This window comes from Sceloporus occidentalis, unplaced genomic scaffold, assembly GCF_023333645.1.
Source record: "Sceloporus occidentalis isolate IW3139 unplaced genomic scaffold, rSceOcc1.0.p SCAF_121, whole genome shotgun sequence".
Classification (NCBI taxonomy): Eukaryota; Metazoa; Chordata; class Lepidosauria; order Squamata; family Phrynosomatidae; genus Sceloporus; species Sceloporus occidentalis.
In genome coordinates this window covers 2,932,898-2,958,332 of record NW_028317101.1, presented here as the reverse complement: position 1 = coordinate 2,958,332, position 25,435 = coordinate 2,932,898, and the positions used below count along the sequence as shown (strand labels likewise).

General features: G+C 38.5%; 1 protein-coding gene across 1 annotated transcript in view; it reads left to right on the top strand.

Moving 5' to 3' along the window:
- Positions 1–23,768, top strand: part of LOC149282214 (tumor protein p63-regulated gene 1 protein-like) — a 118,560-nt gene extending 94,792 nt beyond the window's left edge. The window contains exons 6-8 of the mRNA XM_089498531.1: positions 4,493–4,669; positions 22,299–22,452; positions 23,574–23,768. Of these exons, the coding sequence (XP_089354657.1) occupies positions 4,493–4,669; positions 22,299–22,452; positions 23,574–23,768 (526 nt within the window). The remainder of the gene's footprint in view (positions 1–4,492; positions 4,670–22,298; positions 22,453–23,573) is intronic.
- Positions 23,769–25,435: the final 1,667 nt, after the last annotated feature.

Genomic DNA, 25,435 nt, shown 5'->3' with positions numbered 1-25,435 from the left:
ATCCCATTCTGGCATTTAGGGGGTTAAAATGCATATTATGGGGCAGAGTGGCATATAGGGAGGTATAAGGCATTTCAGGAGGCAGAGTGGCATTAAGGGAGTTAAAAGGCATTGTATAGAGCACTCTGCCTCCAGAAATGCCTTATACCCCTATATGCCACTCTGGCATTTAGGGGGTTAAAATGCATATTATGGGGCAGAGTGGCATATAGGTGTATAAGGCATTTCAGGAGGCAGAGTGCTCTATTAAATGCCCCCTTAACGCCACTCCAGAAATGCCCTATGCCCCCATTTAACACACACACACACACACACACACACACCCTATACCCCCATTTAACTAACACACACACACACACTCTCCCCTCCCCTCCCCTCTCAGCCCTCTCTTACCGGTGCTTCCAGCCGGGGCAGCGGGTTGACGTCGCCTTCTGCTGCAGCCGGAAGGAGGTGGAGTTGGCAGCGGGGGTTTGTATCCGTCCGTCGCGTATACTTTCCCCGGCTGTCAGAGATCAGAGTTCCCCGCACCGGTGCGGGGAACTCTGATCTCTGACAGTCGGGGAAGGTTTGCGCGACGGACGCAGACAACCCCCGCTGCTAGCCACACCTCCTTCCGGCTGCAGCGGACGTTGTCTACGCGGATCGCGTAGACGTCAACCCGCTGCCCCGGCAATACAGCAGGAAGCACCGGTAAGTGTGTGTATGATGGGGGGGGGTGAGACAGGAGGATCCAGGTCCCCTGCAGCGGTGCGGGGGATCTGGATCTTAGTCTCCTAATCAGACTCTATTTGAGGTCTGATTAGAAGACGACCCCGATTAGAAGACGAGGGGTATTTTTCAGAGCATTTGCTCTGAAAAAAACCTCGTCTTATAATCGAGCAAATACGGTATTTTGGTAAGCTAAGATTCTTGCAATGTGTGAATCAGTGGTAAGCAGCCCTGCTAGATCTCCAGAATGGATATCTGGGATCAACACCTGTTCATGTTTGTACTTCCCGAAACCCCACTGTTATATAATCAATATAGTGAGAGTATAGGTTTCCAGTGGTGAGGGATGGCTTAGGGGTCTGCAAGTTAGATGTCACTGGGGTTTAGGAAAGGCCAATGTCATTGAGCTACTCTTGCTAGAAGGCAGTGTTGGTACCTCATAAAGCATTGGTACTGTGGGAAATCTCTGATAAATGAATTAACAGTCCCTCTTATTAGAGAAATGCACTAGGGTTGGCCTTTCATAATGCATCAAATGAATGGTCCCATGGATTAGGAAATGTAACAAAAAAGTGAGCAGGATAAAGCAGCAATTAAAAGAACTTCCGTGGAGGTGGGCTGCCTCTCCAAGTACCTTCTCTGTGTATTTTAGACATACAATAGGGGGTGCACAGTTAAAGAGGGAGATAAAATAAAACATAATAGTACAGATAGCAATATGCGACCTTCCAGTGTTCAAGGGTGTGTCACAATCTAATGGGTCCACTGGTATATTCAAAAGAAGAAAGACTATAGTGTAGTCAAATTTAATACAGCAAAGGATTAAAATTGCGCAGGATGAAAAGCATACAAAAGCTGAACACAAAACACCAGGAACACTCCCTGCTGAGGAGCATCTGCAAGACACAAAGCACCACCTTGAAGCCAGTGAAATCGACCACCAGGCCTCTGAGACGATCGGTAAAATAGACGTCTACTATCTGCACTTTCGTGTTTTATCTTCCTCAGTAACTGTGCCAGGAAATTAAGTAGTTAAGTAGGCACAGGCTCTGTGTCCAACTGATTACCAGACCACTTCTCTGCTGCCTATTTGTCGCCATCTGGTGACCAAAGATTAAATAAACAGTATACTCACAGTTAAATTCTCTGGAACATTTTATAATGTGAATCACAATTTTCAGTATGGCCTAGCTCCCATGACTAGAATAAACATCTTCGGTTGTTTTCTTCAATGGATAAGATTACTTCATCGCTCCAACGTCCTTCATGAGATTGGGATTATTCATTACAGAGGGAGTTTGCAAGAGAGTCGTGTTTTAAAGGCCAGGCCTGTCAAATCTCTCATGCCATAAGGGGTGAAGTAGCCTATATGGATAATGTATAGTTCAATCATGAAAGGGACAGTTAATTGTCCCTCATACCCCAGTAAAGAAGAACACATGTTAAAGTACTATGTGAGTGCTTTAACAAATAAAGAATTTACCTGACCTAGAAGTTGCAGTCCTGCTGCAGCAGCTGCCCTCCTGCTCTATGGTCCAACAATTCTTGCCACTGATTGGCTGCTTGAAGCAGTCAATCACTGACAGGAAGATGCTCCCATTAAAATCATTGGGTTGACTTTTCACACATGCACACAGGGGTCTCAACAGAACTTCACCCACAGGATTCGCCAAGCCAGTGCTGTGGCAGCTGACTGGAGGTGAGTATATCACATGCTACATTCAATTTGGCATTTAGCTACAGGGTGGGGAATGGGGCAGATGTATAAATAGGGATTCTGCAGAATTCCGGATGCATTTGCAAAACGGACAACACAAAAAAATGAAAGCGGCCACAAAGCTATCTTATGCAATAATGTTCATATGATAGCTTTAAGGTCACTTTCAGAAAATAACACTGATTTACCTATACATTTATTCTGGAACAACAGATCTCATACAGAACGAACTAGCAAGGAGTTGTCCACCATAATGCATGACATGGTCAAGTAAGTCGAAACTGCATCTCTCCTACAAACTCCACTTTAGGTTAAACACACAGTAACATTCAAGAAGCCTTTACCCCAAATAAATGGTAAACAGATAAGTATAACAAAGATGGGAAATAGTGATTTGTAAAGAATACTTTAATTATGATTGCCCGAGAACCTGCTTTGTAGACTATATACTTAGATTCCCCATGAATATTTTAATTGAAATTTTACATGCTATGAATATACAATTCTTTGCTCATTTCAGTTCATCCATTATTCCCTAATTACAAGGTGCGTTAGATCCTTTGATTTGCTGAAAAACTGCCTATTTTTTTTTCTTGTTTTCATGTTCTCAAGCTCTGTCAGAATCTTTCTAAATGAAGCCCTATAGTCACTAAAACTTGTGAGGTTTTACAGTTTTATTCATAATCCAGATGGGAGATATTTTTTAAACAAATTATCAGAATGAGTAATCAGTATCACCATAACGTCAGATTAAAAAGCTGTCACAAAATTAGTTTGGTTATATTTGCGAGTTTAGGATTTTGCTGCCATCTTGAGGACGTAGACAGACTCAACATTGCATAATCAGTATATACTATTTCAATAGTGAAACAACTAGATGGCTTGCTCAATGTTGTTATTGTGAATTTAGCAGAAAAGTAGCCCCCTCTCTGTTTTTTCCTAACCTGGCAAGTTTCAACCCAAGTGAAGGCCCAGCTACATGGACCAGTTATATAACAATGGAAAACACAATGGCTACATAACATGCAGTGCATATGATCTATTCCTGTCCAATACATGCTCATTAATGAGACTCAATTATGGTGGAAAGGTCCTTTTTAATTCTAGACAACCTAGTGGAAATAGTTGGAACTGCATTTACAACATACAAAGCTTTGTGGCTTATAGTCCTTTAGCCACAAGCAGCTCCAGTCTAAAGATCACCATCAGACCTAGCGTTACAAAAAGGGGTGACCAAAAGCTCTGGCCATTGAAAATGTGTAGAAGCCGGAGCGAGTTTATACATTTCCCAAGCAAAGTTCTTATATATAGATAATATAGATTTATATGAATAAGCAAGGACCAAAATGGTAAAGTGGAGAAAGAGGAGTCGGGTCTGGTATGATTTGCACTCCTCCATTCCTAATGAGGTGGACTGAACCACATGTTCACAACTATGATAAATACGTGTGGAAAATTATATGCAATGTAATTATTTATTTTCTCTTATGTTTAATGTAGCTAAATAAGAGAAGAAAAAAACAAACAAAAACTTGGCATTAATCAACAGAGCATAAAAACCTGCCTGAAATACCATATGGCAGATTTTGAAATTTCATACTACTGGTTGTAAACCAGTTTTGGTCGTTTATTTAAACCAGCTGTTGTTTTCCACAATATACAGCATGCTACAGAACTTTCAGAAATCTTTTAAATTAACAACCCATCTGAAAATGCCTGATGAATGGGTGGAGGTATCATTTAAGCAGGTTAAACGGCCTAAGAGGTCCCCTCAGAACATGTAGGAGAGGTCAGGCACAGATTCCTCTTCAACTTGTATGATTTTAATGCACCTTGTTTATTAATAAATGTGTGATAAAGTATTGTGTTTCTTTGTTTATGTGTAATTATCAATTTTCATAAATTGTACTTAAGATGTCGCACCCCTACATTTCTTTTAAGCTTAGGCCCCTAAAAAGCTACAACCACCCCTTCCTCAGACGCACGTTCATCCCAACAGAAGCGATGTAAAATGCAAGTTGCTTATGGAAACTGTACATCATATATAGTTATTCTTTCTCGATTTAGGGTTGATCACTGGAATAATGAGAAGGAGCGGGTTGTTCTCTTAACTGAGAAAAGCCTTTTTATCTGCAAATATGACTTCATCATGCTTTGCTGCCAGCAGATACAGAAGGTCCCTCTGAACTTCATAGACCGGATATGTATAGGACCGTTCTCATTCCCTCCTAAATCTCTTGATAAGTAAGTATTACATTTATTTATAAAGCGCCGGCAGATTCCGCAGCGCTGTTACAGTCAGAAGAACAATTTAGAAACACATACAATAACAAACTGGTGCAAAGGAGAAGAGGGCCCTGCTCTTGTGAGCTTATAATCTAGCCGGTGGTTGAGGGGGAAGTTGAGACGATAGGAGAGGACTGCTTGGGTGTGGATGAGTTGATCTGGTTCCGATGATGTGTTGAAGCTGTTCAGATGGCTTGATTATGGTGATGGTTGGGAGTACTGGGAAGGAATGTTGTACGCTTCCCTGAACAGGTGGGTTTTCAGAGAGGTTTTGAAAGTTGCCTTTGAGGCAGAAAGTCTGAAGGAACGGGGAAGGGAATTCTACAGGAGGGGAGCGGCGCAGGTGAAATCCTGAATACGGGAGTGGGAAGAGGTAATAACAGTAGAAGACAGCCACAGGTCGTGAGAGGAGCAAAGGGGGCAGGTAGGTAGTATGGAATATTTATGTGGTCTGATTATAGTCTAGTATTTTGGATGCCTGACCATTGTACAGCATTTTAATGATGCTGTTCTACTTAGATCTGTGAATTAAAGACAAGACTTCTAAGATCCTAATTACTTATGTAAACACAACACATAAACCTTTAACCTGTTATCATTGTAGACCAGTAGAGGTCTCTGGAGTCGCATGAAATGAGCAGATATATTGATGCTATATTCCACTATAACCAAAGACTTACAGAAAGCTGTAGCGCTGGTACAAGATCAAATCTACGCACTGAATTTATTCCTCTTTAGTCTTCTACACGCCCCTAGGCTGCCAATCCCTAGATATTTGATAAGGCTGACACTTGTAGGGTTTCTCAGTTAAAGGGTATGTTTTTTTATTATTTGTATCAGATTAAATGTATTTTTCTTATTATTTTTATTTTATTTATTTTTCAAAGCGGTTCTAGTTTTTGCATTGTATAGTGTTTTTAGACAGCTGCTTATTAGCCAATTGGGTGCATTCTAGCTCTTTTATCATAGCCTTATCTGCTAGATAAACTCCTTATCACACTGCCTTGTGTGTGTGGGGGGCAGATTGACAGAGTGTACAAGTAGGATTTAGCATTAGTGTTGCCATAAAGCATCGGCTCAGTGTGATGTTTGAGCAGGGAATGTAACCCAAAATATCACTGACAATGACGACAGCCTCCAATTCTGGAAATACACAATGTTTATAGAGCAACTTAACTAAAACCAAGTTTTTGTCAGTGCTCAGCTGAATTACCGTATACAGCACTTTATTTCATACACAAAGTCCTCCGAAAAGACGTATAGAGTCTTGATCCTGGAAATGATTACTGTTGATTATAATGTATCCACAGGCAGATAGTCCTTGAGGCTTCACCAGTGGTGGGCTTCAGATGGAATGTAGACAGGTTGGGGTGATCAAGAAATTAATACAAACAAACATTTGACTTTTCTAGGTTACTGCAATCAATAGCCAAACCGAGACAACTGTGGATACTGTGCGTTCTGTTTTTCTTACTTGGGCGTGGGGGACGCACTTTTATCTATTCATTATTTTGTATTCCTATACTGTACCACTAGTTTAGTACAGAAACCCCTCCCTGAGCAAGATAATTACATGGAAGATTGTGAATGGATACACGCAGGTATTCCAGTTACAGAGTCCCAGCAAGCCCCTGCCTGTCCCACATTCCTGGCATTGGAAAAATATTTTTTTTTTTTTATTCATGATCCCAGTAATTTCTGTAGAGCATAATATATCATTAGAATTGAGAGGATGATACTGTTTCTTTTCTCAATGTGTTCCCTACGGCACTTTTTTATTTCCACTAGTTTACCATACATTTCAATTGTATGTATTATCATTGTACAGCGCTTTGGCATATGATGGCACTATATAAAACAATAAGAATAACCATATGATCCTGCTGGTTGTCTTATTTGTTAAAAGACAGTCTGATTAGTATGGTACCATGTAAAATGTTATTGGAAACCTTAAGCTTGACAGAAAATGCAAGAAGTATCAGTAACTTTCCTGGAACATCTGCTCCCTTACGCTTGTTTTTATTTATTTATGTTATGTGGCTATGTATACATTTAGATGAAATTTGTCCGAATTATACAGTACTTGGTTGTAACTTAGCAAACAAAACTGCATAGGGTAACATAATCAGATTGTTCCAGGTCCCTGACACCTACAGCCCCTTCCTCTCTAGACCACTTACCGACTTTGGAAAGGTGGTCCGTTCTTAATCCACTGCTCCTTCGTTACTTGGCTCAGCCTAGAAGTAAAGAGGGTGGCAGGACATGCAAACCCATTCTCTAGTCTGGAGGGCCAGCAGTGCAAAACAGCATGAGAGAAATAAGAGCATTTACACATGAAGTCATGAAGAGATTAAGATATGGCAGAGGTTTGCTTTTTGTGGGTACTCCATTCGGCAGTATTCACAACTAGGGTAATTGTAGCGCAGTATGCACGTTAGCTGCCCTATTATGGTTTGTTGTGCCAGTAGATGTACTTGACTTAAAATGAACATCACAATGTATGAGATGAATAAGTATGAAAGCACAACCAAGTTTGTTCTATCTGACTTAGAATTTATAAATATAAACAGATTAGTTGATTTATATGTGATGTTCTGAAGCATAGACTTGCCAGAGGGTAATGGGGTGGGTACACTCTGCTGAGGTAGTATAGTGAACATAAAGGAAATCTTTAAAGCGATATTGTCTTCTTTAATAAACATATAATAATAATAACAAAATCAAATGACTTTATGAAGGTATAATTAACACTGCAACTGGAAATACAATATAGACATGTGGATACATGCTGAATGGATGTCAATATGATCAGTATTGTTAACAACATTTGGCCAATGTGATGACATTTTGCTGAACTATGATCCAGTCGGCTGTAGAGCTATTCTGCAGCAGATTCCTGTTTTGCAATAAACAGGTTTTAAGCATTATTTTTTCATTATACTGCTGGATATTTTATTTTTTTGACTGTTAATGAGATTTGGATTTTTCTACATGCACACAGTGATTTAAGTTCACTGCTGATGTGTCTGTTTCTTATTATTGGCATACAATAATAGGACATTATATGCATGGGACTGTTATTACTAGTACACACTTGGTTCTATATGGACATTTATTGTACAGAGGGTGTGTCATTTATTTTTGCACTTAGCTTTTTTCTTTATAACATGGGGACAGATGAAGGTAGTTGTATTTTGTTTTCCCTCTTTGTCCTATATGGAAGTTGGCTTTATAATGTTTAAGTCAATTTGGAGGCAGTTGGTGAATACATTTTTGTTTGTTTTAAAGGTTTAGTGATTTTTGTTTATTTGTTGATTTTCACCTCTGCATATTAAGGAGGTCCAACATAATGTGCACGCAATTATCTCTTTAATTTGCTAAGTCCTGTGCCAATTACCTAAAGTAGCCAAACTCTGTTTCTGATTGTTAGAATAACTGAGGATGATGGGAAATGCAGTGCAACAATAGCTGCAAACACACAGAATTGCTACTGTATCAATTCTTTACATGGTGATAGGCTTAGTGCTCAAATTAAATGTGGCCGAGACTTTGTAGAATGGCCTGGTAAGGCACGATGCACCTTGACCTGGTATTTGTATTTAGGGTCTAAGGAGTGGTCAACACCAGTTCACAAGCAAATCTGTGTTCAGGCTTCATTGAACTGTTGCTCATCTTGCTAGCACTGCCAGCTGCCAATGGCAAAATAATAATAATAATAATAAAATTATTGCTGGCATCCCACGCTGCCACAGTCCCTGGGGAAAGGTGCTGACCGCTATTGGCAATCCAGCACAAGTGCTCACTTTGCCACATTATTTTCCAAGTGATTTATTGATTCTTAATTTTGTCACATTTAACTCTAATTATTGATAGCAAACTTGCTAGTCTTTTGGTTGAAAACCTACATATTGTGTACATACAATGTATCCATCCATGAGAACTAAGTAAAGGCAATATATAGTATGTGGGCATTACAATGTGCTCTTTATTTTTTGGGCGTAAACTATTTATCTTTGTTTCTTTAAGTTGTTTAGCAACAAGCCATCTTTTTTATCCTGTACTATCTGCTGTTGGGTTTTAATACTGAGAAAATATTATTATGAAATTGTTTTCTTTTTGCAACTTGCCATTTAATTTGGTGGAACATGCTTGTTTGCTTTTTTGAGTTCTATGGTCTGGGTGGCTCACATAATGACTGTTTTGTATGTGCAGTATGTGTAACATGCTATTCTTATTAAAATATTATTTTGTGGTCTGTTCGTATTCCATGTGCCCTGCCTTGGGATTTATTTACACTTTATTAGAGCTGCAGTCTTGTAATCTCCTTAACCAGGATACAAAAAAGTGAAGCGCATATTGATCTGTCAACAGTTCAGGATTGATAGCAACTATTTAGATAACATTGTTATCCCGTGTATTGTAAGTAATTCAGAGATACATTGTTTACACCGTGGACCAACAGTTGACAAATATCAAAGTTAGGGGACTTCAAAATGGACCCAGCTTTAGTAGTGAAGAAGCAATACATCCATAAAGATCAATGTACCAAAGCACAAAAGTATGGTGTCAATGGTGAACATGTAGGAGCCATGCCTGTCCTTAGGACCTACCATGGTCTATCTGCAATATAACATTTAATGCTCAGGAAGGGTCTTAAACATGTATTATACCTTACATGACAATACAGCACAGGATTCCCATTTAATGGCCATTAAAAGCATATAATTTAAGATTTTCTGAAATTATGACAACCAAAACCCAGACAGGATTAATCTTAAGTAGTTCTTAAAAGTTAATTTAAGCAATTTTGAAAGTTCCATCTTGATGTTTATGAGTTCATTAGGTGTATTCACCAACCCATTAGTTTGCATGAGAATTGAACATTTCAAATTGCCAATTTCATTGTGCATTGTAGTGAGATAAATCGGTGAGATCACTTTGGTTGGCATTTAACAGTGCATAGTAAGTCCAGGGGGTTGAAATGTTCCTGGATTGATGAGTACACCCCAAAGTGCTCACATCTGCATCCCATTTCACTTGGTAATTTTGTTTTCTCTCATGAATATGAGACTAGTCATGTACTGAGGTATCTGCACTTGCAAACTGACATTAAGAATTCTACGCGTTATCTAAAATATGTGGGCGAAAAATAATTCCAGCCTTTGGATATAAATAAGTCTACAATGCAAGTAGCATCAAGCTGTGTTTTCAAGTCTCTTAATATAGAGGTGCTATATGTCAAGGTTAGGACCAATTAAAACTACATGGCAAGTGGCAATTTGCACAGTTTTGTGCCTGCATTATTAAAATGCAGAATAAGCAACTGTTTTCTAAAATGACAACTGTACTTAAATAGTAAAGAGAATAAAGGCAATATAGCCTTAAACCTTAAATATGTATACAGGGACCAGAAGATAGTGAGACCATACATTTATTCATTCATATCAAATAAAGATGATAGGCACTGTCTATTAATGATATATTGATTTTTCTAATAATATTCATTAAGCGCAACATACATACAAAAGTGTGTTATTTCATAGTGATTTGATCTGTTATATACCGTAAGATTGTACCCTGTCACATCATACATAATTGTCACATACGTTGAGCTACACATTATAGAGGATGAATCCTAGCACAATAGATATGATGCTGTTGAAATATAGCAGCTGCCTCTTCCTGGAATAGCTTTTCCATTCATCAAATACAAATATAAAAAAATAAGTGTTAAGCATCTCTTTCATATGTCAAAAGACTGTCGATTCTTTCAGCGATAAAATAAATTTTATTTCAATTCCATATGCAGTAGTGTTTCATAAATTATCTTTATTACATAATGTATGGGTAATTTTAGTAGAATAATAGTGTAATTCTGTAATAGAATTGAGATGAAAGTTGACTTATATTAGTCATTTATGACATTCAGTATTTTTGTGGCTTTTATAGCAATAGTTAATTCCTGAATGTAAAAAAACAGCAATATTAATGACAACACTATGTGAATAATATTGCATGTAATAAAACAATGTCAGAATAGTGTAGTATACGTACCACCTTGGTGACCATAGCCTTAGTAGTAAATGTATTAATATAGGAGTGAGCAGAAATACCAGGTATCCCCTGTCATCAGAAACAATAAGGGAATAATCATTAAGGGCACATACGGTGCGCAAACTAATCACTTTAACTAATATCAAACTGGCTGTGTTCACCATTTTAATATGGAGGGTTAGATAAGTGACAAAGTATCTTTAAGTCTTTGATAGTTTTCCAGTTTTCAAAATCCCTGAAGGCTGTCTTTTCAACGACTATGCCCTATAAAATGAGATCAGATTAGGTCCGAGGGCCATGGAAGATATATAAAGTTGATATGAAGGCCTTCCATTCCAAGACATTTAAGTATACAAATTTGTAACATAAAGGATTAACGAGATTGACATGTCCACTTTAAAAGCCTTAACCCAATAATCAACTCAGCTTGGGGAGGTAGAAATGTTATCAGATTTCGTAAATCAGACATCCAGTAGAAGTTTTGCCACAGTCTGACTATATCATTAACAAAACAACAATGTTGCATTTGCATACCGTGAATATGGAGGGTCGGTATACAACCTCATATATTTAGAAAACATGGATGGTTTCTCATACATCTCTGTAGAATACATTTTCCATAAGGCACCCTGGGTGCAGAGCTACAGGCTGTAGGCCAGTAATCAATAAACTGATGACAGGTAAGTGTATACGGTGTATGATGCATGCTGTGTATCCTGACTTAGGGATGCTGTTTATGTATTTAATGGTAGTTAAGAGGGATTTGAATGTGAGTGTCACATGAGATCATGTTCCGAATGCCGCTGCTGGGATTTCAAGTACCAAATTCCTTGGATTGTTTAATTGACCATGCCTCTGTGGCAAGGCTCCAAGAATGGCCCATGTTTCGTCGGGGTGTGGCAGGTTGAGTAATGCCCAGTGTGGTCTGATGATAGGGCCATCAAGAACAGGATTGCTAAGCATGTACTAACATTCCACACAGAGCAGCAGAAATACCTTTAGTGTTTGTATCTTTCTACTTGTCATGGTTTCGATCTTTAAGCAATAAATAAACTTTATTTTCTACTAATAAACTTTCTAACTTTCTTAGAAATCCCATTATAAATGTACAATAGATGGATGCATCTTTGTTTCCTATCCTCTTCATATGCATAATAATTTCTCTCTATAAGGGGGTATCTGCTCTATTTATAAAGGGTAAGAATACACTGTGTCACCTTTAGCCACAATCTCCAGCTTCACAGATGTAAAATCGCCTTTTCTTTCATATCCCCAAGACTATTATAGTGATTAAAATTACACTGAGAGAGTGGTAGATAAGTTGAACGGCCTCTCTGCAGAAGTTGTAAAGGTTAATACAGTAAACATGTATGATATATGGCTATCCTGAATATGAGAGAAGACCAAGGACCAATTAAGGCAGTAAAAAAAGGGGCAAACTAGAAGGGCCCAATGGTTCCTACCTGATGTCAAATTCTATGTTTTAAAAAGCAGAAGTCATGATCTATCGGTGGCTGAATAAATACATTTAGTTATGCTAAAAACTGTGAAGGAGATTGCCCCCCCTTTAGCACTCACACATTATTATACTATCTCTTCTGTCAAGATAGGAGCTGCACAATAACCCTTATCAATGTGCAGTCATTTAATTTTACAATATGATATATATAACCAGTTACCATTTTAAAAATATACATCTGCGATATCTGAGCCAATGTATATGTACGGTTCATACAGCTCCTGCAGATGTCCATTACGTGAAGTGTAATTGCCAGACTATATTGCTGTCTTAGCAGGGGTTAGTTGTATGGCGGTAGTGGTTTGGCAGGCGATTAGATGAAATAGCAGTGTCCTGGGATATGTCTACTGTGATCCTCAATGTGCCGCTTATCCCAAGTGAGGCTGTTGCCTGCTTGGCAGGTATTTGAAGCACGCGGATACCTGAACGGGAGAAGCAGTGTGCTGAATCATCATTCTTACTGCAGCACGTGTGGTGCAAATGTTTAACTCTATAGGCAACAGGGAGAAACCCTCATTAATATGAAATGCAGCTGAGCCGTCAATATTGTGCATTGTAGGATGACTGTACTTGAATAGATAGTTATTTATACAGTGTTTATAACCTACTCTATAACCAATAGTGAATAAGATAGTCCGTATCCATATACATCATGCACTAAATCTGTATTACTACTAGGTTAGTGCCTGGACTGTCTCTATCTACTGTATGAACACCATCGAGGAGCATCATTAAAATTCCACTTATTTTTAACCCTTGCATTTATTGGATTTTTTAAGTTATAAATAGTTTTATTGGCCATTTATTTCGTCAAAGGCTGGAAGACACCAAATGCCCACTTTTAAAACACCACAGGGGGTGGTGATTTTAATTGATATTGGTATCACCAGTACAATAGCACTGAGGATTATACTGTGCCATGGAGGAGTTGTTGGCTCTGATGTTATCAGGTAATGAAATTCATTATTCCAAAATATGTCAAATAGGAGGATATATGTAACTTAGAAACGCCAATGGAACCTGGTTGATTTAAGCATATTTGAGAGAAAAGCTCTCCTATGCGCTATAACTCATGTGTGGCTAGCTGTTGGTTCGCAAGTGCTACTGATATAAAGTGCAAGCATTCTATGACAAGCCATTTGCGACATTCAAAAGTGCCTGGAAATCCATTTTTTATTTAAGATAAACTGGCTTCTGTGATTTAGTTTCCCTTAAAGTAATAGTGCAACTTTTTATAATCTATTAGGTATATCTGTTGTCCGTATTTGATTAGTTGTACAATCCACTTCTGTTAGGTGCGGAGTAGTAAGTGTGGTTTGTGGTAGGACCATTCTAGCTATTATTACAAGTTTAGGCGCTAATGGTTTTTAAGCCTTAAGTTAGGTATCAAAAGAAACAAATGCAAAATAATAAATATAATAAACTCCTAGCAAGAAGATATGAGTGAGGCTGGTAGCATTATAAAGATCTGGTACCTCTGAGGGTTTATGCCTGATCATTGTGTCTCTACCTGAATAATCATATTAATTCTAATTTTCATGTAATGTAACCACAGTTGTAGAGATTTCCCTTATAATCTACACTGATTTCATCATCCGGTTTGGGCTTTAATTAACATTATACCCTAGCCATGTTCTGTATGGAGTTCCAGGTGGCTCAGATCCTAACATAATCTCCGAGACAGGCTGTGAAAAGGTTTAATATTGTGAGGGTCCTCAGGGTCAACTCATTTAGAAAGTTCAGACATGGTGATAAATGTTTAACAAATCCATGTGTTTTCAGCAAGAAAAAAAGGGAGGTGTGTAGTCCTCAAAAAGCAATTGCTTAGCAACAAGCTTAGTTAATAATATCCAATGTAGCGATAAATGTGTCTGATATTGCAGATTTAACGTCATAAAGAATTTTGAAAGAACCTGAAGTAAGACTGCCCGCTGTGTAACATGTTGGGACTGGTTGAAGAATGACATATTCCCTTTGGAATTTTGCGGGGTTCTTTATTAAAAGAAAAAAAATGGAAGCTACGGTATTTACACACCCCGGTTAAAACCAATACCGCACTTTACTTAAAATCCACAAGGACTTAATAGTTCATAAAGCAAACAAACGCTCTTTAACATTTTCCCTTCTCTCTTGTTTTACTTTGGCAGTTGTTGGACTAGTAAAAGAGGTACATTTTAGTCAGGAGCAAATTATTTGACAACTAACTCCATATTGCAATGCAGGGCCAATCTTTAATATTGATTGGACCTTGGGCAACCATTTGCTTTGGTCCTCCACTCCAACACCAAAAAACAAGGACACATGAAAACATAGCTTTTTCAGGTATAGATTAAATGAAAAAGACATACAAGCCCTGTATTTGCAGGTAGTAATAAATGAGACGTGAAACTTGGCATTGAGGGTGTAGGTCAAATAATCCATGGAAACCCTAAATTTAAGACATAGATCACAGGTCTAAAACCCCAAAGGCCAGCCCTGGCACCCAGATAGCACATACAGGACTTGTCCCAGTACTGGATTGACTCCACAGAACCTCTTCGGCATCCGGATTGGATGCACAGGACTTGACATCTTTGCCCCAATCAGCCTCCCTGTTCCATCTTTGCCCCAAACAGCCTGCCTGCGCCATATTTGCCCTCTCACTTACATATCCATTCTATCACACATACTAATTCATTCACACATGCTTATTCATACAACCCCCCCACCCATACTTGCATACTTCCACACAGGCCCACAGCATACCTCTACGTTGCTTGCTCTACGTTGCACTTCTCTTTTACCACACAGGGGAAGCAAGAACGAAGCAAAGTCATGTGACATAACGTCACTTTGGCGGTGCAAGAGATGTTGCTCGCAACGCAGAAGCAGCTGGCTCGTACGGAAGTGATTGCCGAGGCCCTGAGACCGGGCCCTAGAGTAGTGGGTCCAGTAACAGTTAAAGTGTCGGAGTCAACTTTTATTTCCAGTTCTGTGCTCTTCATAGTGCAGTCCCGAGAGTGAACGGGAGATCTCTGCTAGATGAGCACAGATCTCCTTTGTGGGCAAACATACCCATCCACATGTTGTTCTTTAGGATGGAAAGTGCCTGTATGTTCCTCTTTTCTAAGAGCTCAGAATGCTTGGTGGGTATGAGTGTTCTTTAGCCCTAAAAGTCACAAAAATGGGTTCATAAATACAAATTGGTTCATATTGTTCTAAATACTACCATACTTAATTATTTAAGACCTCTCTAATGTTGCATAGACCAAGTGGTCTGTCGCCCTAATATTAAATATTAAATGCTTTATTTCTGTCATGCTAAATGCTTCTTTCTCAGCCAGATTGTGGGGTTAACATCTGATTTTCTTTTATCACATACCCATATATTGTATATATACAGTACAGTTCAAAGGTTTGGGGTCACAATGTCTAGCAGTAACATAACAGAAAAATGTTTTTCTAATAATCAATTAGCCTTCTAAACTTGGACTAGCTAACACAATGTGACATTAGAACACAGGAGTGGTGATTGCTGATAAATATCCTCTGTACGCCTATGAATATATAAAAAATCGGCCGTTATCAGCTGCAATAGTCATTTAAAACATTTAAAGTTACTTTAATAGAAAAATGTGTGTTTCTTTCATTTCTAAGCGACCTCAAACTTTTGAATAGTGTATATGTGTAAAGTGAAAATTAAGCATTTACCACCAATTAAAGTCAACCATGCATTTCAGAGTTACACCACTAGAGGTCTTAGTGTCTTGAGAAAATGCAGCACGATTCCCTCTAATTATACATAGTTGTCAACACGTAGTCTCAAACTACATTTTAAAAAGATATTAGAATTTCTAAAAAGATTTCATTTTCATAAAACAATGATATATCATCAAATTCCTCAATTAGAACAGTTGCTGATATAGGTAAAACATGTACACATGGCTTTATAATGATAGCACATTGAAATCAATGTGTGCTTTTCCTGTAATGAAAAGCAGCCTTGGGAAATAGTGATTTTCTGAATGGTGCAAAGGTTGCTGTGAAGTTGACCTTTTCATCTGTTTGATCACAATTATATGAATATTGCTTCATTAGAAACCTACAGGTGTATTATAGGCAATGGGTGTCAAAAAAGCCAACATTTTATTTGCAATTCAAGATATCTCATAATTCTTTGAAATATTTGAGAGTGTGGCCTTCCTAGAACCATAGGGCAAGTGTCTGAGTCTTTAAATAATGGGACATATGAGTGAAATAATGGAGGAAGCACTGAAGCCTGATTTATAGGATTATCACTGCAGTGTGTTACAAGCTTCTGTGATCTCCTATGGAGTTCTTCATCCTGTCAGTGATAGCCAATCTACAGGATTATACCCTGGTCAAGCGCCAGTTTTAAACCAGGCTTTCAAACACTATGTACTGTTCCTGGAGAATGAACAGTGTGACCATAGCCTCCTATTTCTAGAGAAATAGGCCGCCAAGAGTATTTTTACTGTATAATGCGTAATCTGTTCACATACTTGGAGGCCTAACATAAAACACTGAGGGATTGCTGAGAGCCGGGCTGAGGGGACCCTGCCATTACTCACATATATGGTTATATTATGGGGCAAAAATCACCAAAATAAGGTACCCTACACATGCCCAGCAATAAACAGCGGATAGATATTGATATATTATGGTATATACAGAGGAAAAAATTAGCCACACAGAATATCCAAAGGAGTATAGCGAGATTGGGTTCGTTGTGTTTTGATCACAAAGACAAATGTGCACAAAGACAAATGTTTCCTATTAAACATGGAATTAGCTGTACCATATACATTGTTACTCTAAGACTTGTAGACCTATTTTTTTTAAGACAGACTTGATATGAGAAAATATTTGTCCACAGGGTGGTTATCAGTATGGGTTTTAGGGACCACAAAACACAAACGTGGCAAAACCTTTTTTTTTTTGAATGGACATTAATGTCCTAATTAACAGACCAGGCTGAATTCCTTCATGAATTTACAAGTGGGGAAAAATAATTTAAAAGGGACATTTGGTTATCATATGCATTGTAGTGTTCCATTTCTTTGTAAATAGATTTGTGTGGAGGACTGAACCCATGTACTGATTTATTGATGTACTGTATTAAAATATCTATACAGGCAATATGGCAGTGACAAGTAAGTCACTGGGATCATTTCAAGCAGATTTTGATTAAATGGTGCAATAACCATGGCAGCGGAGGTTGTTAAATATTCTGGAATTTAAGAAAAGGAAAATGGAGAAATAGCAATTTTACCTGCTACCTCAATAGGGAACATTAAGGCTAGTGATTTCACCATCGACCCATCTACCAGTGTTTAAAGTAGCTTGCCTGTGTAATTGTCATTTTGTCCAAATAGAGCATGGTTTAAGTCTGACATATTTGTATAGGACAAAGCTGATAGCTAGAAATTTCAGTCTTTTTTTCCACACTTGAGTCTTTTCAATGTAAAGCAGTTTGCTTAAAGGCATTCTGAGGTTCCATATTTTCAAATGAATCTATCAACCTTCAGGCAGGTCCTTCGATTTAGTAGTTCCAGCCATGCTGGTTAAAGATAACAAACAGTTAAGGGGAAGTAGGTTAAGGCTCAAAAACATGCTGGTGAAAAGCCAGGTGAGCAAAGATCACATAAAGGAGCACCTGCCTACAGGTTTGTAAGAGCCTTGGGGGCATGGATAGACTCGAGACACTGTGCAATGTCTGACACAGTGCCAGCGTTTTTTCCCTCTTGTCATGGAAAACATTTCATTTGAGGTCATTCAGCCAACAAAATACCACTTAATACCCTCTGTGATGCCAGCTCTGTCACTTTCTTTGTTTTCTCAAAGTAAACAAAGGAGTCACATTTCTAGAGGTGAGATGGGGGGCCTTCTCTTATAACAATGAAGGAGGCTTTCAGGAGATCGCTAAGTAAAGGCAGGCCGCGTACCTCCCTTTTTCTGCGTGCATACCTTCCCTACACACCCAACATTTACTGCAAGAGACTCTCCTTGTAAATCTCTCCTCTCCTTGGGGCTATGCTTTTATTTTGTGTAATTCTGTGAAAAGACTCCATAAAGGTGCAGCTATAATTAGGTTAAATATATGTGTGCATACACAGTACATGTAAGTAATTTTTTTCTTTAAGCAAGCAGCCCATGAAGTGTGATTGAAGGTACCAGAATAGGAAAGACGTAGTACTTCTCAGACTCCCCTTTAAAAGAGAGAGAGGAAAAAAATCCATTAGAGTATTAAGTTGGTCTCCCCTGGATCTTACCTGAATTACTCCCAGTATATGTGAAGTATATTTCAATCATTGTGATAGTCGTCCAAAAAGATTATATGGTATTCTAGAATTGCATGCCTAATCACTAATAGTAATGACATTGGAAGGGAATTTATTCTTGTATCCCACAAGACAGCCTCCTAGTCCCACCTTGCTCACAGCACTGTTGTGTGTGTATTCACCAAGGGGAGAGTTGACAAGAATTATTTTGCAGCTTCTTGACTGCACTATATATTACAAAGATCCAAGCCCTGTGAGCTGTATGAAAATATTGTTTGGCCCTGTGTAATCCACAGTAAGATTTCTTCAAAGTCTCCTTGCCAATTAAATCATAGATTATGCAGGACCAGCTCAGCCCTTCTTGCTAGAGAAACTTGCCAGTTTTTGGCCCTTGGTGAGAAATAGTGCTAACCTTCCTGCCAACTCTTCCTTTGCGGAACAAACCATTTTATTCCTAATTAAATGCCCAAACCTTTGGCAGAAACTATTCTTATATCAAGTAAAATTTTGCTCCATTCGTATTTTTGCCACAGGCTCAGTAGAAATTGAAAACACTTCTTGTGATTAAAGATTCAGAGGAAAGAATTAAAGTTTTACAACACCTTTTAAAGAAGTGTCTTTAGCACTTACGCTCTTACCAAAATTATACAAAAACATCTGTAGTCATGTGTGCTTACGACTGATGTGGCAGTTATGGGCTTAAGATCAATGACCTGTTCCTGCAAAAAGGCCTCAGCTTGTAAACTACACCAGGACCTCTCAGCTTCAACACGGCCACCCACTCTAGCCCGACAAGAACCTAGTCAACATCAATAAAAAATTACCTTCCAGCTCTTGATAAACTGAGCCCCTGAACATGAAGAAATAAATGCAGCAACTTACTGACAGTGGAAACCATTCCCAAATGCACATTAATAGGATTTTATCAGCTGTTTTCAAGCAGTAATTGAAAAATGCTAATAAGTAAAGCACCTGTAGGTATTCTCTACTATTGACTAAGCACTAGCTCCAGATTGTGTGACCCTGAAAATCAGACCCCTCATCCTAACAATGGAATAAATTAAAAGTAAAATAAAAATAATCTCTTCTACCAGGTATGAAAATGTTAAGCCTAATTATTTCAGTGATAATTTCCATCTGGTATTGAAGGCGTTGCAAAAAATGCATACCTTTTTATTTAAGGACAGATGGGCAAACACTGAATAGTTTGAACATAAGTAAATTTGAATAAAAGAGCACTTGTACACAAAGCTGTTAACAGTCCATTGTGCCTTATGTTTAGTGGACTAGAGCCAAGCAGTTCCATTAAACACACATACCGACGTTTCACTGAACTGGGTTTGTGTTTCCAGATACAAAGAAACCCCCCAAATACTGAAATAAAACTGTTCTCTTATAAAAGCGTGCACTGAAATCTGTGTGTGTATGCGTGTGTGTTTTTTCTCCTCCATCAAGATATATAATCTTTTAAAGAGGATTACATACAAAAATTATTAGGTTTCAACTTTCATTTATAAATGCAAATTTTTCCTTTTGGTACAATAGTTAATTTGTGCCAAGTGTCTTAAAATACAGTATAGAGTGTCTGGGTAGATGAGGTAAGGGAAGAATGTGATATTTGGTACTATTAATAAAACCACAAAATAGAGTTTAAGTTGGTCAGAAACCTAGCATAATTGTCAACTACTGGACATAATGAGAATTCCCTGAGAGGGTCTTACTTGTATAAAGAATGTTCTAACAAAGACTTTACAGGATATCTGAAAATGTGTGTTTATGTGTTCCAGGCATATAACTCTTAAATGATTTAAACATACTTTGGATATAGTAAGAAAGACTTCAAATAAATACCAACGTGTTTTGATACAGTCGTGTGAAAAAGAAAGTACACCCTCTTTGAATTCTATGGTTTTACATATCAAGACATTATAACGATCAACTATTCCTTAGCAGGTCTACACATTAGGTAACTACAACCTCAGATGAACACATAACAACGTCATGATTTATTCAACAAAAATAGAGCCAAAATGGAAAAGCAATGTGTGCTTGACAGCCTTTTTCTAATTGTGCTGTCATGATATTTAACATGCTGAGGCCTGTAGAGTCTGAGATGTAACTCTTGGGTTTTTTGCCATTCCTCTGAGCATTGTACGGTCTGACCTTGGGGTGAATTTGCTGGAACATCCACTCCTGGGAAGATTGACAACTGTCTTGAATAATCTTTCTCACTGTAGAATGATGTACTTCAAATAGTTCGGAAATCGCCTTATAACTCTTCCCAGATTGATGGGCACCAAAAATTGCTTCTCTAAGATCATTGCTGATGTCTTTCGTCCTCCAAACTGATAAAACTTTGGCTTTTATAGAGGTGGTCACAGTTGCTGATGATCAATTAACCAAGGGCATTACCAGCACATATCTGCTACTTAGCATCTTAACTCGTATTGAAGCTGTAAGTGTGTACTTAGTAGGGCTGAAACAACGAATCGATAAAATCGATAATAATCGATAACGGAAATCGTTGTCTACAATTTCCGTTATCGATTAATCGAGTGATCGATTAGTTGTTGGAGCACTCGGCTCCTTTTACTTACCTCCGCGAGCGTTCCCCGCTTCTGCTACACGCTCTGCAGTCTCCGCCTTCTTTTAGTTGCGTGACGGATGTGACGCGTTCCAGAGGTAAGTATTCTTCATGTCTGTGCGAATCGCTCTGTGCGAGTGGCTCCATTCGCACAGAGCGATTCGCGGGGGTGGGGTTTCAGGGGATGCAGGGCAGAGTGGGGGTGGGGGGGCAGGCCAGGGTAGGAGACTGAGTGCAGGGCAGAGTGGGGGTGGGGATGCAGGGCAGGGTGTGAGTGTGGGGGCAGGGCAGGAGACTGGGTGCAGGGCAGAGTGGGTGCAGGGTGTGAGTGTGGGGGCAGGGCAGAATGTGGGGGCAGGGCAGAATGTGGGGGCAGGGCTGGGTGCAGGGCAGAGTTGGAGACAGGGTGCAGGGGCACAGTGCAAAGTGCTGGGTGCAAAGTGCCAGGGCTGGGTGCAAAGTGCTGGGTGCAAAGTGCTGGGTGCAAAGTGCTGGGTGCAAAGTGCCAGGGCTGGGGCAAAGTTTCTTGAACAGTAATAGTCCACCTCTTTTCAGAATGTTTGGGGTTATTTTGTTTCATAAATATTGTGTTTGGGTTCTTGTACTTTGAAAATATTCTTTTTTATTACATCATAACAAAATAAGAATGTTAATGTAAATTTTAAGTTGTTTTTTAACATCCAGTTCATTAAATTATTTTAAATAAACGAAAAATTTGCATAGTTTTTTTTAATCCGATTAATCGAAAAAATAATCGGCCAACTAATCGATTATTAAAATAATCGTTAGTTGCAGCCCTAGTACTTAGTTCTTCATATATGACTTCTCCATTTTGGCTTTATTTTTGTTGAATTATTGACATGGTGTAATATATTGTTGTTGTTCATCTGAGGTTTTATTTACCTAAAGAACAGATGATTGTTATGTTCTGATATGTAAAACCATATAATTCAAAGAGGGTGTACTTTCTATTTAACATGACTGTCTTAAATAATGCGTTATACTGAAGAAGGTACTCTACATTTGTAGTTACTTCAATAAATATACACTATGTTTCTGACTGTAGACAGGGTCAGATACAAAGAAATGTATTTGTGGATAAATAAAAGTGGTAATTTGTGGATATTGAGCAATGATCTCATTTCCTAGGCGAGAAGGAGAGGGACTCAGAATTTATTGGGACAAACTGCGTGAGCCATCCTTCCTGTCTCGCTGGAATCCTTTATCTGGAGATCTTCCCTACACTACCTTCACAGAGCACCCTTTGAAAAACTGTTCAGAACAATTCTCAAATATTTGCCTGGTGAGTAACCCGTAAGAGAAATCTCTACTTTTCAACCTTACCTAGGGCTCTGCAATTAACAGCTGATTACTGGGCCTTACAGTCAGTTTTTAATCTACAGTTGAGGAAGGTGGCGTTTGGCCTGCTCATTCCGCAGCTACCTCCTCTTTTAAGTCTTAGTGATTTAGTGTGACATTTAACAGAAAACGGGTTTGAGGCAATGTAGGCTGCTGGGATGACTGCAACAGTCTCAGATTATTATGTAGGATATTTTACTACAGTCTGAAAGAATACTGAGCTACTTCTGATCACTAAACTGTTGGAGCCAATGCTTACTCATGTTCCAAAATGTCTTCAAGTAAGCTGGTTTAAGACAATTTTGTACTGAAATTATATAGGAATGTGGATCATTGTAGATAAATACAAACATGGAGACAGGTTTTTTTTTTGCAACCTAGTGATGTTGTCCCATCGCCTTTTTATGTATAACCAAGCAGTCAAATCAGTATGGAGCATTGTTGGGATGTATAAAAGCAAAACTATTTCTTGTCATTTCTAATCATAGCAAAGTCTTCTGAATTTCACTGGGGTGTGGGTGGGAATAAAGGATTTCCAGTCTCACTTTTATTTGTATATGTACTGCATGGAAATTTGACAAGGACAGTAAAGCTGAGTAGGTAGGTGGAAGAGGGGGCCATGATTGCTGTGTAATTAAATCACAAATATGGCCACTACAGAATGGCATTTGTACTGCTATGACAGGTGCTCTGTGGAATTCAGATCCGTAGGCTGCAGTGCGCACCCTCTGCACTATGTAGGAGGGAGACATTTTTTGCCTGAAACATGAACACCACAGCTTTAGTTAAATCTCACAAATAGAAACCAGCACATATTTAAAAAAACGCTTTAGGTCAAGAGTTTGATCTTGACGTCTAATCAAAAGCAACTACAGTGGACTTCTTTATAAGAGTTCTCCATGAAGGGTCATAATTATACCAGGTGTACAGAAATTATGTCACTAAATGTGTATAGCGTCTCGTCAACATCCTTGTCCATTATTGTTTTCCTGTCAGTTGCCACAACCCTTGCTGCAAAGATCCATATATTAGATATATTTATGTATACTTTTCTTTTCTCTCCAGTTGTCAAGCTTTAATAATCACCTTGTCGATGCCGTCCAAGCAGCACATAAGGCGGACCCAGTTCCAGGCAGAGCTAATGGAGCACTGATCCTAAACCAACCTCTTCTAATTGAGACCTATGTCGGTGTCTTGTCGTTTATTGGAAACCGGAACAAGCTTGGTTACTCATTGGCAAGAGGCAGCGTGGGATTTTAAGTAATTATGCTACCGTGATACATTCGCCAAGCGCAGTGCCTGTTACCGTTATATGTTGTTTTCTAATCACTGAGAGCCAACAGAGAGCTTTCTAGCCAGTGTCAAACTACTATTCCCATGATGCTTGGCCAGCCTGTGCACAAATTTAGCAGGGCCCAAGCAACATGGAAACTGAAGTTCCACAGCAATAAGATGAAGTCCCTGCCCTACCCTTGAGAACAGTCATCACTTTTTATTTCATGATGACTCATAATGGATTATGAGATGTACCTGTAGGCTATCTCTGCTACGGACCATTTACAGCTACTTAATGTCATCAAAAAATGCAATTACTCTTCCAGCCTATGATAAGAAAGCAGCTACAACATAATACACAGTTTAGTGTACTGGTAACATAAATACAAGACACTGGAAAAAACAATGACAACTTTGCCATTCTCATAAAGTTTTTTTCATGTTAGAGCTGTATGGAGAAAGCTACTCAATGCACATGATGCACAAGAGAGAATTGTTATTGTTGATTGATGTTTTTTATGCTTGAAACTGTGGTGTCTGAACTGAGAAATGAGCTGTTAGAGATGAAATCAGTTTTTGGGTCGACTTCCTCTGTGACTATCTGCATTAATCAGCATCTGCTCAAAACATATTCAAGCACTGAGAATAATAAAATATACAGCTTTAAAATTGGAAATCTTGTAATGTATTGATTTTAATATATTCTATCACTTTTATAAGTAAACTATAATTGTTACTCTTTTTCTCTTAAACATACACATTCAAGAGAACGCATACATACATACTTACACAATCATTCTAACACGCAAAAGGAGCAATATTCACATTGATACCTAATTGTTTCAGACCGGCATGTTCAAACTATGCCCCCCCTTGTGCTTCAAATTATTATTATTTTTTATATAGAAGGAAATGGTAAAGTAATCAAATAAAATTATACACAAGCTGATCTACGTCTCCTACTGTTAGGAGGAAATAAGGTTACATCTTCAGTAAACAAGGATTGTGTAACATGTTATGGATGTAAGGAGTCAGACCAGGATCCTATGATGCAAGTAACAGGAATATAAAATATTGCATATGTCTTCCACTTTATCTCCTCCCTCATACTTCCTTAATGTAGAAATATTTGAGTAATAAAGATTACTGCAGATAATGTTGATTAATGGTGATTGACGCAACCCTAACTTTATTATGGTTATTTCACAGGAAAAGATAGTCACAGCCCTGCCCTGAGGAGGTGGTGGGCCCCTATACACGTAAAGCTCCATCACTTTTGGCACAGTTTGCATGGATGATTCATTCCGGATTATGAAATGTTATAGATTTGTAGCTGGCTTTGCAGCGGCAGTTCTATGGGCAAACACTGTTTATCCATTGTTTGTGAAATACACATTTTGGGCTTTGGGTGGTGGTGGGTGTGCAGGTTTCAAATACTTTTTAGGTGAAAAATACAGATCTCAACTGCTATACAGTTGGAATCCAGCCAATGTAATTTAACCGATCTTATGGAAGATTACATGGTCAGATTTACATCAGGTATTTGTCTCTGAAATATAGCAAAACATAAGTCACTATGTTAGTACAAACAGGTTTTTGATGCTATGAAAAACCTAGAATATTATTTATAATGGTTATTAGCATTAATCGGG